Here is a 19,022-nt window from a genome sequence, read left to right as displayed (position 1 = left end):
AGATTTACCCTTTTTGCACCTTCGTTCACGTATTAACAATTTCTGCTCTCTCGCCTGTGTGCCAGTTACACGTTTTAAACGAGGGGTGGTTTGATTTACAGTTGATAAGGTGACAGGTCCAAGCGTGAAAGGTCAGAGGTTTTAATGTGCAGTGTTTTGGAAGGGGTGCTATTTTGAGACCCTCTCCCTTGTGCGAAAGCTCAATGGGCCCGATTTCAGATATGTCTTTGGTACATATTATGCATCTTCTTGAATAGGGCGTTTTTTGCAAAAGAACAAAATAAACCAAAAATAAACAATCAGACAAACTAATAAGAGCACACTATCCCTCCTTTTTGCTATACTATACTTATCAGATTTAACAACGACTAAAGGAGCAATGACCTATGTTTTCTAGCTTTAACATTAATTTACAAATATAGTATAAATAATTTAGGGCCAGAATTGGAGTTGACTGAATACTAAGGACATTCAAAACTTTACAAAATGTTTAAAAGGAAAATATTTTTTCAAATGTCAATAAACATCTGTTGTTTTATTAACTTTTACATTAAACAAACAACTTTTAACACATACAAGTAAAACTGCGATATGGTAAGGGGAATGAAGCCTTGCATGTTGGTGCATCTTGGGAAACCGGAAGATTTTGCAATAAAGCTCTTATCAGATGAAGTACTTGGCAGACCACTTTTTTTGTTGTTGTACTTTTATTAGACAAATGCATTAATACTTCCTCAATGAAATCCCACATTATTATTTTTTTTCCCTCATGTGTCCTCAATGTTCTAATATTCCATCTGCCATGCTGGAAATGGGGTTAGCAGAATATGAAAGGAAAATCAATACAATCTAACAGTTCTGCAAGAAGCAAATTTACATTCCGTAATCATTACAATTTGTAATTAGCTGAAATGAGCCCAATTGTGATGATATCCAGTCCCTGAAAAGTCTTGTCGCTTATCCATTTTGTAGAAACAATAACTAATAACCTGACTTTTAATTATTCAATTGGTTTCAGAAATGGCTCCTATGAAAGCTAAGACCCTCCCAAATGATGTTGAGTGTTCAAAAATGTATTGGTTTCACAGAAAAAAGATTTATCATGTAATGAAGACATAAAGGTCAAATTTTGGCAAGACATAAGTTTTGTCGCCTACAGAAAGTAGTGTGAAAATAGAACAAAAATGTACTTCAAATAAAAAAAGGTTACATAACATAAACAAATTAAGTAGTGGTGCTGTGAGATCCAAATTTAATATTTTGTATGACTTCCATGGGCGTGAAGGACTGCACCCATGCGGTTCAACAAGGATTCATACAATTTATTGATGAAGTCATCAGGAACATCAAAGAAAGCAGCCTTGCATGCCTCCCAGAGTTCATCAACATTCTTGGGTTTCGTCTTCCATGCTTCCTCTTTCATCCTACCCCAGACCTGCTCAATGATGTTCATGTCTGTTGACTGGGCTGGCCAGTCCTGGAGGATCTTGATCTTCTTTGCCTTGAGGAACTTTGAGGTAGAGATTGAAGTATTCGATGGAGCTGCAGAATTTGTCCCTTTTTATGGTTAGGAATGTAAGAGGCAGCTACTATTTGTTGATATTTCAGACTATTTATGTTGCCTTCCACCCTGCAGATCACCCCATACTGAATGTAACCCCAGACCATGATTTTGCCACCACCAAACTTCACTGCTTTCTAAGTGAATCTCAGATCCATGCGGGCTACAGTAGTTCTCCTGCAGTATTTGTGGCGACTGTGGTGTCATTCAATGGAAGATTCATCTGAAAAATCCACCTTTTGCCACGTTTCCAGCGTCCATCCTTTTGACAGTCTGTGGGCCTTGGCACATGCCACACGGCTTTTTAATTGTCTTTTGTTTAATGCTGGTTTCTGGGCACTGATTCGACCATGGAGGCCATTTCTAGACAGAATTTGACAGACTGTTCTGGTTAACACAGGCACTTCAGGTGACCAGGTCTTGTGGAGCTCTGCTGCAGTGGAAAAAGATCAAGATCCTCCAGGACTGGCCAGCTCAGTCACCAGACATGAACATCATTGAACATGTCTGGGGTAGGATGAAAGAGGAAGCATGGAAGACGAAACCCAAGAATGTTGATGAACTCTGGGAGGCATGCAAGACTGCTTTCTTTGATGTTCCTGATGACTTCATCAATAAATTGTATGAATCCTTGCCGAACCGCATGGATGCAGTTCTTCAAGCTGATGGAAGTCATACAAAATATTAAATTTGAAACTCACAACACCACTACTTAAATCACATATGTTATGTAACATATTTTTTTTGTATTTGAAGTACATTTTGTTCAATTTTCACACTACTTTCAGTAGGCGACAAAACCTTTATCTTGCCAAAATTTGACCGTTATGTCTTCATTAAATGATAAATATTTTTTCAGTGAAACAAATATTAATATTTTTGTACATTCAACATCATTTGGGAGGGTCTTAGGTTTCATAGGAGCCATTTCTGAAACCAATTGAATAATTAAAAGTCAGGTTATTAGCAATTGTTTCTACGAAATGGATAAGCGACTAGATTTTTGTCAGGGACTATATTGCAGAGCTGTTATATTGTAAACCTTTGCAATGAAGCAACTACTGATCACTCTACTTATTCTAAAAATCTCAATGTGCTAATGTATTTTTCTCCATTGTAATGATTTCTTGCATGCTTATTGTATGATAACATGACAATCACGAAATTCAGTATTAAATCATGCATGTGTCCAAATTCTAATGTGTGCTACTAACTGCCTCCTGCTGTAGATTTGTGATTTAACTGAGAAAGAGAGAGAAGTTTGGCCTTAATTTCAACTTTTGAAAATGACTGCGATAAAGGGGCGTCATCAGAAAGTCCAAAGGCTTGGTAAGTAGCACCGGTTTTGGAGGAATTCATAAAATAAAATGTTTCAGGGAAGAAATGGCACAATTAAAATGATGAACAGTTAATATGCCACACTGTCAAAGAGTTGGGGAACATTCCACTTCTGAATGTGAAGCTTGAAGTGTAAAAATCCAGTTTTCCCCCCTTTTTTCCCCACTACTCAAGGAGACTATTATGCAACAATGCCTTGAATATTAGCCAAAATTTCTCTGAAAGTGAACTTTCTCGAGTTTACTGGTTTGTGAAAATTGCTTACCGTATATCGTAATTTATTTGAGACTTTCCACAATTAAATCCTATCTGATTGTTTGATTGCTTGATTGATTGAGTGATTGATTGATTGATTGATTGATATTTAACTAATTGACTGCCACTGACAGATTTCCAAACCATCGAGTTCAATTGGATGTCTATTGCCATCTCCCAGTTTAAATAGATTGGACAATAATCGTTGTCACTAACAGCCAATGTGAACGGTTGTGATTAGATTTGCCTGATAATTACTTTTTAACGAATTTTCTGATATTGTCCAAGTCCAAAAATCCGATACTGATATCAAACTGATACCCGTATATGCGGACGTGGACTTTACATATTATTGTTAATTGTATTGTGATGCCCCACTGGATGTTTTAATAATGATAATGCTCACATAAGGTACCCCAAGCATCTTAGTTTGGAGACATCTAATGGTCAATAAGCATAATTGCTGTGCTAAGCCGTGACCAGCCCTTGTACAAAAGCAGAAGGCAGATGGCTTCTACATGCACTTTGAAGGCAACATGCATATTGGCCCAAAAGCGATGTGGAAATGATCCAATAGCATTTTAAAATGCTTTTATCGGCTGATATTATCAGCAACCCGATAATACAATAATTATCTAAATTGTGACGGTTAACAATATGAAGTGTTGCATATAATAGCGAAACATAACAGAGGCTGCACTATTTTTGTTTAGCGAGACAGTAACTCAAAAGCACTATAACAAAAATGCAGCTAGATCAAAGATATGTACATGACATTAATTGCATTTAAACTAAATAAAATACTGCTTAATTTAGAAACTGTAATATGAAGTCTGAAATGCCCTTAAAATGCATTAGAATGTAATAGACTTAGTCACGGGCATATATGAGAGCAGGTACATGTGATTGATTCCATGTTAGAAAGTGAAATTTCAATGTTGGAATTCACATCTACATCCTTCAAAAGAGCTTTATCTCTCCCCTTTGTCCCCATCCACTGAAACTTTTAATATGATGGAAATTATGCAAATTTCAGTGAGAATGTGAAATATCCTCTACCTTGTGGTGTTGACCCAAGGTCAGGTCTATTAAAATGCAAATCACTGGGAGAGTGAAACGAGTCTGAAGTTGAGGGAAAAAAGTCAGATACTTGAGGGGATTCCCTCAAATTCTTCTGCTGCTCTTGGGTCACATACAGTACTATGTCTTACCTTACTTGTTCCTTTGGTGGGAAATGGAAGTTATGATTAAAAAAAAAAAAAAAAAATAGAAGAAGAAAGAAGACATTAATGTACTGCCGAAGACAGAAAAAAATTAATTTGCCTATAATCGTGGAAATAAATAAATAAATAAAAATAAATAAAAAACACTTACCGGCACTGTCTGAGCCATTATAACTTCTTTATTAAGTATGTTGGCAAGTTCAAAAGTAATACAGGTAGTCCCTGGTTTATGAACGAGTTCCATTCCTGCACTGCCGATGTAACCCGGATTTCCGTCTAAGTCGGAATTAACCCTTTAAATACCTCAAAACATCTTGTAAATTAAAAAGAAAAAGAAAAAAAAACTATCCAAAAACATGTATTATTCGTCACTGTACTGTCGTCGCCAAGACGTTGGAGCTAAGTCCTAGCTAGACAGTGAGCTAAGCTCCAAAATGACAATGTCAGACATCTGTATGGTTTGCTGACTTTATTTAACTGCTCATGACATCAACACTTGCAGAAAGAAATCTAAAATAAAATGAAAATTAAATCAGTCTCATCTTCAATAACAGCTATTCAAATGTGCGGTTACAAGTAGCGGCTGGTACATCAATAACAAACGATTATCATGTATCAGTTAGCGTTCGCAAATCATCAAAAACAATTATGTAAACACACCCCAAAGTATTTGACCACAATTGAAATGCACAATAAACAGTACAAAAGGGGTTATATACAGCCGTCACCTCTGGATGCTTAACAAGCAACTAATGTGCGCACAGGCTGTCACCTCTGTCACTCGGCTGCTCTGTGTGTGCGTGTGTGGGGCGGGCACATCGGTACATGCGCTCGCTTCTTGTTGTATGCTTCCTGCGCCAAAATAAAAGCATGTATCACAAAACAAAAGTCAACATTAAAAAAAGAAAAGAAAAAAAAAAAAAAAAAAAAAACAATGTGACGCAGGCATCGTTAAGTCGAAATCACGTAAATCGGGTCTGTTGTAACCCGGGTGGGAGTGCCCGTATGATATTCTTATGGTATGATAACCTTAAGACAAAATATCCCGGTATCACGGTATTGCAATTATCGCTCTAGAATGTGTTACGTTGAGCTATCTGGGTTTAAAAAATAAAAAAACTTTTTCCATTAAACTGGATTTATATTTTTCAAATTAGCAAATTGGAACATAAGTATAATGTGAATTTAAAATAAAAAATATATATAACTAAATATTCGAAATAAAATAAATGCAGTACTTTAGGTGAGCCTAAACCCACTGCTACAGCTCAACATTATTACGATCAGAACAAAAATAATTGAATGACAGTATTTTCCATAAGAAGCACCTTTGTATGACACATGTCATGTTGACGTTATACACACACTCTCTTTCTCAATACAAACAGTTGCCAGAGAGAAAAAAACACCACGTTTTACCACCGCTCAACATACTAAACACACTGGAGTTAACACTCGTAGCTGGTAGGAAACGTTCATGACAGTGTTTACTAACCTTTAATTTTGTCTAAATGTGAAATCATACCATACAATACCATTATCTTCCGCTTGCTCGGAGGTCGGGTCGCGGGGGCAGCAGTTTTAGCAGGGAAGACCAGACTTCCCTCTCCCCAGCCACTTCAATTAGCTCCTCCGGCAGGATCCCAAGGCGCTCCCAGGCCAGCCGAGAGACATAGTTTCTCCAGCATGTCCTGGGTCGTCCCCGAGGCCTCCCGCCGGTGGGACATGCCCGGAATACCTCTTCAGGGAGGCGTCCAGGAGGCATCCTAACCAGATGCCCGAGCCACCTCAGCTGGCTCCTCTCCATGCAGAGGAGTAGCGGCTCGATGGTGAGTCCCTCCTGGATGACCGAGCTTCTCACCCCATCTCTAAGGGAGAGCCCGGACACCCTACGGAGAAAACTCATTTCGGCCGCTTGTATCCGGGATCTTGTTCTTTCGGTCATGACCTATACCCCTCGTGTCCATAGGTGAGAGGAGGAATGTAGATCGACTGGTAAATCGAGGGTTTTGCCTTTCGGCTCAGCTCCTTCTTCACTACTATGGACTGGTGCAGATTCGCTGCACCGATCCGCCTGTCGATCTCCCGCTCCCTCCTACCCTCACTTGTGAGCAAGGCCCCGAGGTACTTGAACTCCTCCACATGGGGCAGGATCTCATCCCCGACCCGGAGAGGGCACTTCACCCTTTTCCGACTGAGGACCATGGTCTCGGATTTGGAGATGCTGATCTTCATTCTAACCGCTTAACACTCAGCTGCGAACCGCTCCAGTGAGAGTTGGAGGTCATGACCTGATGAAGCCAACAGCACCACATCATCTGCAAAAAGCAGAGATGCAATGCTGACGTCACCAAACCGGAATCCCTCAACGCTTCAGCTGCGCCGAGAAATTATGTGCATAAAAATTATGAACAGAATCGTTGACAAAGGGCAGCCTTGGCGGAGTCCAACCCTCACTGGGAACGAATTCGACTTACTGCTGGCAATGCGGACCAAACTCTGACACCGGTCGTACAGGGACTGAACATCCTTTACCAAGGGGCTCGGTACCCCGTACTCCCGGAGCACCCCTCACAGGACTCCCCGAGGCACACGGTCGAACGCCCTCCCCAGATCCACAAAACACATGTAGACTGGTTAAATGGGCGAACTCCTATGCACCCTCGAGGAGCCTGCCGAGGGTGTAGAGCTGGTCCACTGTTCCGCGGCCGGGACGAAAACCACACTGCTCCTCCTGAATTCGAGATTCGACTTCCCAACGGACCCTCCTCTCCAGTACCCCTGAATAGACTTTACTGGGGAGGCTGAGGAGTATGATCCCTCTATAATTGGAACCACCCTGCGGTCCCCCTTCTTAAATAGGGGGATCACCATCCCGTCTTCCAATCCAGAGGCACTGACCCGATTTCCACGCAATGTTGTAGAGGCGTGTCAGCCACAACAACCCTACAACATCCAGAGCCTTCAGGAACTCCGGGCAGATCTCATCAACCCCCAGGGCCTTGCCACCGAGGAGCTTTCCAACCACCTCAGTGACTTCAACCCCAGAGATCGGAGAGCCCACCTCGGAGTCCCCAGACTCTGCTCCCTCAAAGGAAGGCGTGTCGGTGGAATTGAGGAGGTCTTCGAAGTATTCTCCCCACCGACTCACAACTTCCCGTGTGCGAAATCATATTGGAGGTATTGCCTCCTCGGCAGCCACCCTCTGCGAACATGTTTTACATGTCGGTTGGCCCTCCTCCTCCAACCCGCGGCCGGCGGTAACTTTTCTGTAGCCGAAGTGTTCCCAAACCAGTGATCTCATTTTCTTTGATGGGGGAAAAAGTTCAGGAGTTTCACCTCCTTCAGCCATCGTGTAGCACAGCAGACTCAATGACACCGAGCAACAAGTGGTGGGTGGGGGTTGAGCCATGCAGCTGCAAGTGAAGGATTTCTCCATGCATTTTGGGGACGTAAAAAATAGCTACCACGGTATAGACCCTACCCACGTGACGTCACAACTCCGCTCTCCTGAATGGTACCGCCCAATTGTCCGTCAAAACATAGTGTTAACCTGTTACGGCTACGTACATTCCTCCTATTTACGGCGTGTTTTTCTGCTCCTTAACATTAATAATCAAAATGGTGAAGGCGTGTGTGGCTGTTGGTTGCACTAACAGAGAAGATGGAAGGAGAGACTTGAAGTTTAACCCTATTCCGAGGGATCCAAAGAGGAGAGCGAAATGGACGGCTGCAATTCGACGTGAAAACTGGGCACCAAAAAATCACCACAGACTATGTAGTAGTCATTTTATATCCGGTAAGATGCATTTAAGATATACTTAGAGGGTTTTGGGCTGACAAATAACCACAATTAAGATCATTGCTAGGCTAATCGCCGACAACATACACGTATGTACGTAGTGAGAGTGCTATCGCTAAACCATATAAACATTAAAAGCCTTAACTCCATTGACAAACGACATGAAATACATTTGACTTGACAGTGGATGTTAGCAATAACAAAAGATTTTGAATTGAACATTTCGTAACTCACCTTTCCAAGCACAAGATAGATTCCTGCCGAATTTTCGTGGACGAGGACCTGTTTCACCCAACCAGCAACGAAGTATTTATAAGCCTCCAAGCTCTTGAAGTTTTTCAAATTTTCGTGAGAATAGGCTGATTTTGTGTGGACAAGATAATTGTAAATATCAGCGTAGCAGATGTCAGGCAGACAGGGCGAAGACAGTGGGTCGAAAAACATCGATTTGGGCATCAAATATGGATCTGGCGACTGTATAGAACGAAGCTTTTCCACATAACGCCAGTGAGTTTACGGCATCAGAAAGCACCGGGTCTTCCGTGAAATGCATTTTAAATTCCTCGATCAATTGAAACCAATGCTAATACAGAGACAAAATGACGGACAAGTGGGCGGAACCATACAGCGAGCACGTGGTTTTGTGACGTCGGTGGGTAGGGTCTATACCCTGAAACCAGTATTCGGCACATGTATACACCTTGGGACTACCTGTATTTTGTCACACAAATGTACGATTGACAACAGCGATCACCAATTCTTAATTCATTGACTGACAAAAAAAATTGCTGTGTCTCTGTTGTGTGTTTGGGGAAAAAGAACAAAGCAAAGTGTTATGACAGCTCAAACATTGTTCATATTGAACATGAGAAAATCAAAAAATGTAAACTATCGCATATTAAATTCATTGTTGCTCTTTGAACAAATTTTGTCAACAATTCTAAACACTTGACTTTTGAATAAGTTTTGTTTAACAGTTTTCAGTATTGTGTAATGTGTATAGAATTGGTGGAGGGGGCATTGGGTCGTTCGCTCGTGTGAAACATTGATCCCAGGAGCTACAGTATATCACAAAAGTGAGTACACCCCTCGCATTTCTGCAGATATTTAAGTATACCTTTTCATGGGACAACACTGACAAAATGAAACTTTGACATAAAGAAAAGTAGTCTGTGTGCAGCTTATATATTAATTTATTTTCCCCTCAAAATAACTCAAAATATAACCATTAATATCCAAACCCCTGGCAACAAAAGTGAGTACACCCCTGTGAAAAAATGCATATCCCTAAATGTCCAAATTGAGTAGTGCTTGCCATTTTCCCTCCAAAATGTCATGTGACTCATTACAGGAGTGCTGTCAGCATTGCTGCAGAGATTGAAGAGGTGGGGGGTCAGCCTGTTAGTGCTCAGACCATATGCCGTACTCTACATCAAATTGGTGTGCATGGTTGTCACCCAAGGAGAAAGCCTCGGTACACAAGAAAGCCAGCCCGTCTCATCAGACCATAGGACATGGTTCCAGTATTCCATGTGCTTTGTTGACATGTCTTCGCAAAATGTTTGCGGGCTTCATTGTGTACCGTCTTCAGAAGAGGCTTCCTCCTGGGGTGACAGCCATGCACACTAATTTGATGTAAAGTACAGCGTATGGTCTAAGCCAGGGGTGACCAAACTTTTTGCAAAGGGGGCCAGATTTGGTGTGGTAAAAATGTGAGGGGCCGACCTTGGCTGACATTCTTTACGAAGAACAATATATTTAAGCAAATTTTGGCAAGCCATTTCTTGTGGCACATTTGCTTTATTATTTTTTTAAATTAATAATTTCAACAAACTCGCAACTAGCCTTTGTGGCGTTCTCCTTCGACTCTCAGGCTTTTGTGAATACTGCTGCTTTAAAATTAAACTAGCTAAGTTGCTTCAATTTCTCGCTACGTATATCTTCGCTGTAATCTCGTCGTACATGTCAGTGTGTCTTGTTTGGTAATATCGCCTGAAATTGAACTCTTTAAAAACAGTGACTGCGTATTTTAGTGAATTCATAGTCCAATTTCCACCTATCCTTGAAGCTTCGGCCGTCGGAGTCAACTTTTTTTGTTGTTGATTGTTGCCATTTTAGAAAATTGGGAGTAAAGAGTCACACAGGGTAATGTTGCTTAGAGTGCTGCTGCCTTTTAGTGGGTAAATGAGGAGCAGCATTTAGTGTGTAAGCTACTTTATATGCTGGTAGCAGTACTGCTGACCAATTTATTAAGTCTATATGTGGGCCAGACGTTATTGATTTTATGACAGAGGCTGGGGGCCGGATGAAATTTGACCAAGGGCTGCATTTGGCCCCCGGGCCGGACTTTGGACATGTCTGGTCTAAGCACTAACAGGCTGACCCCCAACCTCTTCAATTTCTGCAGCAATACTGACAGTACTCCTGTAACGAGTCACATGACATTTTGGAGGGAAAATGACAAGCAGTACTCAATTTAGACATTTAAGGGTGTACGTAGTTTCTAAGAGGTGGACTCACTTTTGTTTCCAGGGGTTTAGATATTAATGGCATTTTTTTTAGGGGAAAATAAATTATTATATAAGCTGCACACAGACTACTTGTCAAAGTGTCATTCTGTCAATGTTGTCCCATGAAAAGATATACTTAAATATCCGCAGAAATGCGAGGGGTGTACTCACTTTTGTGACACACTGTAAGTGCAAGCATTCAACTTCCAACATAATTCCTAAGGGGAAAGTGTATTCTTCATTTTAAACAAGGTCGACCATTATCTTTTGGTCTTTCACAAAGGGAAAATTAACTCTATTGTCATCACCCAGGATCCATCTATGAGCCCCTCAAGCTGTCCATCCTTCACCGCGAGGATGAGCCCCTGTGGGAGAAGCTGGACCGCTACTACAATGCTGGTAAGTACACTTATCTGTTATCAGCATGTGAAGCGATGACATGTAAGTAGTGTACAACGATAGCCAAGTGAGCGCTTCACAAAGAACACAATAGTCCCATAAAGTGCAGCTGGACTATTGTGTTTATGATTCCATCTGACACTTATTTTATTGTTAGAAGGTGTGTATATGTGCGAGAGGGGGAGTGGGGTGCAGGTAAGTGCATTTCTGTGTGCTACACAAGCACAAATGGCATCAATTTAAGGCAGTTTTCCAACCAAAGTACTTTTTCCTGTCCTGATGTTCCATGATGAAACACATAATTAGTTTTATGTGGCTGAGAGAATGCAAGCAATGAATTTGAGGGTGGCTACTAGATTAGATTTGTCGCTATAGGCTTAATAAATTGTCATGATGCAATCCGGTCAAACTTGTTGTCCTGCCTCGATGGGCTGCTGTAGGAATCGAAAGTAAATGCACGAAAAGAGAAACTTAATTTTGGACCATTTGGAAGTAAGAAATAATGGATTTCATTTGGATTTTTTGTGCTCTCGGCTTTTTTGCCTGATAACTGCTGGTGAAACAACGGGAGTTAATTACCGTAGCTTAGCGTCCAACAGGTGATTCTACGCTTGGAAATAATTCTCGGCATCAGTCTTATTTAATTGTTGTGTCGGGTGGCGGTTATAGGAAGTGCCTGTTCAATTCCAGCGACGGGAACAAAGCCAGCACTGTTATCGCCGTCAACCAGACCCTTCTGCCAATAAATGCTACCTGCTCTTGCTCACAGTGCCGGCTGGTGAGACGGGAAAACAATGACAAATCAAACACGTTATATTCTCTCCTTTTGTCTGTGTGTGTGTCTGTCTTTGATGCCTGCCTGCCTGCAAAACTGTCCACAATGCCTCCACTATGATTGACTCGTCATGTGTACATCCACTATAATGATGGTGTTGTAAAACTCTCTGCAGCTCCCCACTTCCCCAGGAGGGAAAAAGAAGTCCATGACATTAGTTTTATCCGTCAACATTAAATTTGTTGAAACCAGAAGTTCACATACACAGAAATTTTGTCCCATTCCTTCTGTCACCGCCGATGTAACTGAGGCAAGTTGATAAACTGCGTTGCTCACGCATGACTTTTAAATCTTATCATAAGGCGGAAAAAACTCAGGTGAGTTGAAGTTCCGCTCTGAGACAACCCAAATTAGCTAACTTTCAAAATTGTCCGGTATGCACGTGTGATACATCTTTGGAATAGACATGTGCCGGTTACCGGTTTCACGGTTTACCGTGGTGTGAAAACGTCGCGGTTTCAAAACCACTAAAATTTTCCGTCATACCTTAGTAAGGTTTTCGCTATTTTTCAAGTGCCCAAATGCAGCCGAAGTGGCTTGGTGCGGCAGCGCTCACCCTTCCCGTTTGTTGCCGTGAGTGTCAGTGACGCTATTCTGCTAAACAGCCAGCAAACCCAAAAACAAACCCTCCAAACACAAGGCGTACTTTTCTTCAATTTATTGAGCTCTCAAATCGCGGTGAAATATACAAATGAATACATTTAAAATGTTGTACAATTGTATTTTTCCACATGTGAGTAGGTTCAACAGGATAGCTGTAGCACCATGAAAAAGGTCGCCAAAAACAAAACACACATTTTCCTTTCAAATTCAATATACAAACTAACTAAACTTACAAAGACAAATGTTAGCCTCGGCTAAGCTGGGAGAGCAGCTTCGTCAAGGTTTTATGTGTTACTGCCGCTGAGTAAGAAACAAGCTTGAATGAAGGGGGGGAGAAAAAAAAAAGGATTGCGGCATAGATCGCTAATTGCGAAAGGAGGTCTCACTCCTCACTTTTTGTTTTAGATGAAACCTTTCCTCAACAATATTTACATTTTAACTAACTTATAAAACTAACTTATACATTTTTAACTAACGTATTAACTTATGAATTCTTTGTTCTTTTTAACACAAAGGCATGACATCATGTAGAAGAGAGTTGACACAGTGGCTGAAAATGGCGAAACTTCAGCTTCTCCCCCTCAAAAAAAGTCATACAGTATATATTTTTAATTTTATTTAGAAGTGTTTTTACTTTTTTATAGCAATTATTTTGTTCTTGCTCTAATAATGAGTAACCTGAGCTGTGGCTGTGGGTATAGTCTAGGTTCTATTTATTTTGATTTCATATATTTGTTATTTTGTGTTAATTTATTTATTTTCACATTATATTCATGTTCCAATTTGCAAATATGTTCTGGAAAAAAAACCTGTTGAATGGAAAAAAGTTTTTTTTTTTTTTTTTTAAACCCATACATCTCAAAATTTTGGAGCTATAATTGCAATACCGTGAAACCGCGGTATTTTTGCTCACGGTTATCGTACCGTCAAAATCTCATACCGGCACATGTCTACATTGGAAAACTTAAAATCTCGATTTTCTGGCTGGAGGTGAGAGCACGTGAGAGCAGAATTACAGGCGCCACGACTTTATCGAGATGTTATCGTGTACGTACCTTGTTTCGATCCAAAACTCCATGTAGCAAGTATCACTGAGTGTCAAAACACAGCTGTGAATGGCCACAGCTGGATTTGGGGGGGATTTTATGGGTGAAACATGGTAATATAACGAGGGTCACGATGCAGAAATCGCAGACATCAAGGAGTGGTCGAGATTTTCTTTTTCATATATTTACCCTTTTAAACGTTTTTTTCCCCATTTTTCTTTGTTTGGGTCGATTATTTTTCATCTAACATATCGGAAAAAATGTGACCGAAACAAACAAAAAAAAAAATACAAGTGATAGTTATGAGGTAGATATCCGTGACTTTTTTACGGACACCATTTTTTTTCATTCTGACGTAATTTGTTTGAAAGTTTAAAATATGCGAGTGAATAATTTTTTTTTATGTTTTTTTTTTTTTTTTTTTTTTTTTTAAAGAAATATTAGACATCAATGAATGATTCCAAGCTAAAAATTACATTATTAAATTATTAAAAATATTAGGGTTGTTCCGATCATGTTTTTTTGCTCCCGATCCGATCCCGATCGTTTTAGTTTGAATATCTGCCGATCCCGATATTTCCCGATCCGCTTGCTTTTTTTTTTTTTTTTGCTCTCGATTCAATTCCAATCATTCCCGATAATTTTTCCCGATCATATGCATTTTGGCAATGCATTAAGAAAAAAATGAATAAAACTCGGACGAATATATACATTCAACATACAGTACATAAGTACTGTATTTGTTTATTATGACAATAAATCCTCAAGGTGGCATTTACATTATTAACAGTCATTCTGTGAGAGGGATCCACGGATAGAAAGACTTGTGACTTTGTATATTGTGACTAAATATTGCCATCTAGTGTATTTGTTGAGCTTTCAGTAAATGATACTGTAGCCATGCCCAAATGAATGATGGGAAGTGGAACCATGATTGTGTGTAGTGCTACCAATTGATATATCTTCTCTGTGTTGGGAAATAACATAAGGTGTGTAGAAAAAGATCAAATGCTACCTTGCTTCCCCGCATTGCTTCCCATGAAATTTTTAATCGTAGGGAGAGGGAATGTAAGGCTTTAGCCAATTAAAATAAGGCTCCAAAGGCTGCCAAAATTCACTCTACTCATTTTACGCTGCCTTTTATCTCTCTATATAGGTAAAACGGCGCCATTACAGATTGAGCGCGACAATGCGTATTTTAACGTGATACATTTGTTTTAAAAATTAATTCCCGCCGTTATCAGGATAAATTTGATAACTCTACCTTAAGCCTCAACTAAAGACTCTGGATGAGTGTAACATATAATGTTTGTAACGTTAAATACAATTAGAAAACGATTTAATTAAAATATATATATATATATTAAAAAAAGGCATGGCCGATATTTTTTTGCCGATTCCGATACTTTGAAAATGACGCGATTAAACATAATTAATTACCTTCGTTTATGGCTGGGTTGAAACAAAAGTGGTTGCGCGACGTCTGTAAAAGGGGGTTTCAAGGGTTAAACGGACAAATTAAAAATAGTTTGCGGCCTTTATGTGCCATGAATCTTCTATGGCAGAATATAGACATATTATTCTATCAAACACAACAGTTGTTTTGGCCTAAAATACAGCAGTTTTTTTTTTTTTAAAGAGGAGTGAAAAAGCAGAAACTGCTTTTTCAGTCTTGTCTGTGTTTTCCGCCATATGTAATTATTTTTCCATTTAAAAAAAGAAGCCATTTATAACAAGTTAACTATGGACAGCTTGCGATTCATCAGGATCAAAATTTTTAAATCATTTGACAGCATGATTATATTTACATTATTTCAATAGAATAGGTCAGGATATAAAGTAGGCCAGTCTGTTGCATGATACTCCAGGGCTAAAAATGAGTCCCACTCTGGCCCTGGTTGGTACCCCTATGTTAAAACCACAATGGTCACAGAAATAAATGTACAAGGTCCTGACTTTGAAAACTAGAGAGGGCTCTGTTATGTTCTAGGCCTGCTTTTCTGCATTTGACACAGGATGTCTTCAATATCTAAGGGCGCAATCATATCTGAAGGTATTCCAGAGAAAATTGTGCCACCTAACGTCAGAAAGTTTGGACTCAGTCACAGCTAAGAGCAAAACACTGTTCTATTCTGAAGCAGCCTTCTATGACCCCTGATCTAAATCCTATTAAACATGAAACATGAGCTGGAACGTGTTGCCTCGAGTGAACACCCTTCAAACCTGAGACCAATGGTGCAGTTTGCTTATGAAAACTGGAGCAAAATACATCATTAGAAGTACAGAAGGCCCATTAAAATTTACAAAAATCATTCGATTACATTGATTACAGTAATCAGCACATTCATAGAGCCCTCCTTGCACTAAGCACTCAAGGTGTGCATCGGCACTGCCCTCACGATTCGATTCCATTACGATTCGGAGGGCCACAATTCGATTCGATTCGATTCAGAGGGTCACGATTCGATTCGGTTCGATTCGGCAATGCATCGCGATGCCTTAAAGCCTGGGATGCATTAAAATTCTAAAGCAAAGCATATTTTTCGTGAATCATGAGGCAACACAAGCGGTCAGACATTAAACAACTTTTTATTGGCTCTTGTGTCTTTCCTGGTTGAAGTCAAATGAAAATACTTTCAGATGTATATATTTAAAAAAAAAAAAAAAAAAAAAACATCACAGCATTTAATTGTTGCTTTGAATGAGACCAGGGCTTTCCCTTTTTTTTTTTTACACACAGTAGCAACCTTTCACACAGTGCAACATCTGAACTCCTGTGCAAAATCAGTACTAACAGTCACTGTATTTTAGTCACAACGACCCATCAATAAAAATATTCAAGTAAATATTAAAGAAAATGACAAAGAAAATATTGTAGTGCCGCAACATCTTTATCGCAATATCCAGGGATCAGTTCAGTTGCAAACAAAACATCAACTAAATTGCAATGTAGAACAAAAGTAAAATGTAGGCCTAGCCCACTATGTATGTGCAATCAACTTAGAAATTCAATCAGTAACTACCACATAACAATAAAAAAATAATGAATTAAAATGAAGTGCATCAGCATTTTAGCAGCCATAACAATCTGTTTCAACATGAGGAAATATCAGTTTTTTGCAATTGAGAGAGCAGAGAGATAGTAGAGGTTAGATCGGGCCTAAAAAAATCAGCCCGACACGGCCCGCTGGTATTGAAGCCCGACCCGGCTTGGAGTGACGCGAAAAAAAAAACGCAGCAGCAGCAATTTATTTTCATTTCTTCGAGTTGGCAGAAAAAATGCAAGTTTTTTTAATGTTTAAATAGTCTACATATTTTTATGATCATTATAAAAGCATTTACACAACGAAATAACGCTGGGAAAGTTTAATATAAAAAAAAAAAAACATGCGATTTTGCAGAATCACAGAGGAGAAGATTCAAAAGGATCACATTTGTGTTGCCTTTGTGTGCATAAATAAAAGTGTCTTTCATAACGAATTCTCAGTTGGCAGAAAAAAACACAAGTTTTCTTAATGTTTAAATAGTCTACATATTTTCATGATCATTATAAAAGCATTTACACAACGAAATAACGCTGGGGAAGTTTAATATGAAAAAAATAAACATGCGATTTTGCAGACACACAGAGGAGAAGATTGAAAAGGATCACATTTGTGTTGCCTTTGTGTGCATAAATAAAAGTATCTTTCGTAACGAATTGCAAGCGCCACAGCGGAGGAGAAGAAAAAGCGGGCGGCGCCACTGCGTTCATGTGCATGCACAAGCAAATGCACAATACAGAGAGCCTGCTCTCGGTTCTATCCCATTTAAAAAAAAATGATTTATTAGTCCGGCGCGGCGGCCCGACCCGAACGTGAATGCTTAACATTTTGGGCCCGACCCGTTCGGGTTCGGGCACAAGATCTGACCTCTAAGAGGTAGGACATAACATAACAATGGCTGAAGTGGAGAAAGAGGGAGTGAGAAAGATTATTGATGCACCTAAGACATTGAAAGCAGACGTCTGGAGACATTTTGGCTTCTACGCGGTTGGTGGGAAACTTGACCAGAGTTATGCAGTGTGTAAAAAATGAAACATGAGAATAATAATACAAATGGGGAAACCAAATCCGTTGCATCACTGGAATTGCGCAGGGAAGATTTTTGAACGTACTTATATATTTTAAAATGCGCTGAATCGATTCGGCTTGTTGCCCGCATCGAATCGACTCGTCCATGCCCCGCATCGGGATGCATCGCTGCATCGATTATTGTTGACTAAGCACTTAGAGGTGTGCAAAATTTCCGATTCTTAGATTATTCGCGATTCGGCCGTGGAAGATTCGAGAACGATTCACAAACATCCAAATTCCGATTATTGAAATATGCCAAGTAAAGCAGAAGTACACACTCAGCGTGCCGCGAGGTCTTCGGTACGCAATTAGGGACGGAGCGAGAGTAGCTAAACATCATGCTTCTCATTACCCGGCCCCTCGGGTAACGCCAAAGCTCAACTCATGCCACGAGATAAAAAAAAAAACAACAACAACTTACCTGACTGCTGCCGAAAAGCTGCTACAAGCCACATTATGTTACGGTAGATATCATTTATATAGGACTAGATGCTTTATAGCTTCGGTATCGTTGCCAGCACATCTACAAAAAACTAGATGCGGGCGTTAGTAACGGCCGCCATCTTAAAGCAGTACACTTCCCTACAAGGCTGCTGTTGCGAACCTTCCAAGCGAACCTAATTAACTTTTTATCTAAAATACTCCTAAATCGGTAAAATATTGACTTGAATCTATCTTTAAAATAGTTTTAAAACTTTCACATGTTGAAAGTAGACAAAAGAGAAATTATGGAATAACAGGAGCAATTTTAACAACTTTAACGGTTGATTCACAACATTAAATTAATTGAAAGTAGTTTAAAGCTGCTGATATAGAATGGGGACTGGAGTTTTTTATTTACTGTTATTTTTGTATATTTGTTTACTGCTATATGTTAACTTGATACTGAAATAGTAGTTTGGTTTAGCCTGAGAGGATTTTTGAACAATTTTGGAACTAATATACAAACAAAATTAAAAAAAAATATATATAAAAAAAAAAAAGGAGTGGGGTGCATCAATAATCGTTTTATAATCGAATCGGAGCCTCTGAATCGTAATCGTAATCAAATCGTTAGGTGCCCAAAGATTCCCAGCTCTACTAAGCACCCATTTTCAGAAAGGCAGATCGCTAACCATTACAGTATATTAATTTCTTACCTGATGGGTGAGTGGTCATTCCAGGTACCTTTGTTATTTGTGTACAAACACATAAAAGTTTTTCCGCATAATATGTCCCCGTTAAAGTGAAATTTGAGTCCAGCTCAGTGTGTCCCCTGAGTACAAAACAGCGATAATGTCATCTTGATGTGTTCTAGTATAAACTGAGATGCACGTACCAGCAAAGTCACCATGA

The 19,022-nt window shown here is 39.7% G+C and overlaps 1 protein-coding gene across 3 annotated transcripts in view; it reads left to right on the top strand.

The window, feature by feature from the left end:
• The window catches only part of phkb (phosphorylase kinase, beta), a 199,506-nt gene that overhangs the window by 86 nt on the left and 180,398 nt on the right, over nt 1-19,022 (top strand). For 2 of the 3 annotated variants that reach the window (XM_057831354.1, XM_057831348.1), the window contains exon 2: nt 11,002-11,088. In XM_057831354.1, the coding sequence (XP_057687337.1) occupies nt 11,002-11,088 (87 nt within the window). Of the gene's footprint in view, nt 1-2,790; nt 2,891-11,001; nt 11,089-19,022 lie in introns of all 3 variants that reach the window. The other variant, XM_057831364.1, reaches the window with a different exon arrangement.

The sequence above is a fragment of the Corythoichthys intestinalis genome, chromosome 1, assembly GCF_030265065.1.
Source record: "Corythoichthys intestinalis isolate RoL2023-P3 chromosome 1, ASM3026506v1, whole genome shotgun sequence".
Classification (NCBI taxonomy): Eukaryota; Metazoa; Chordata; class Actinopteri; order Syngnathiformes; family Syngnathidae; genus Corythoichthys; species Corythoichthys intestinalis.
The sequence above is the reverse complement of the archived record's forward strand: the minus strand, read 5'-3'. Positions and strand labels throughout refer to the sequence as shown.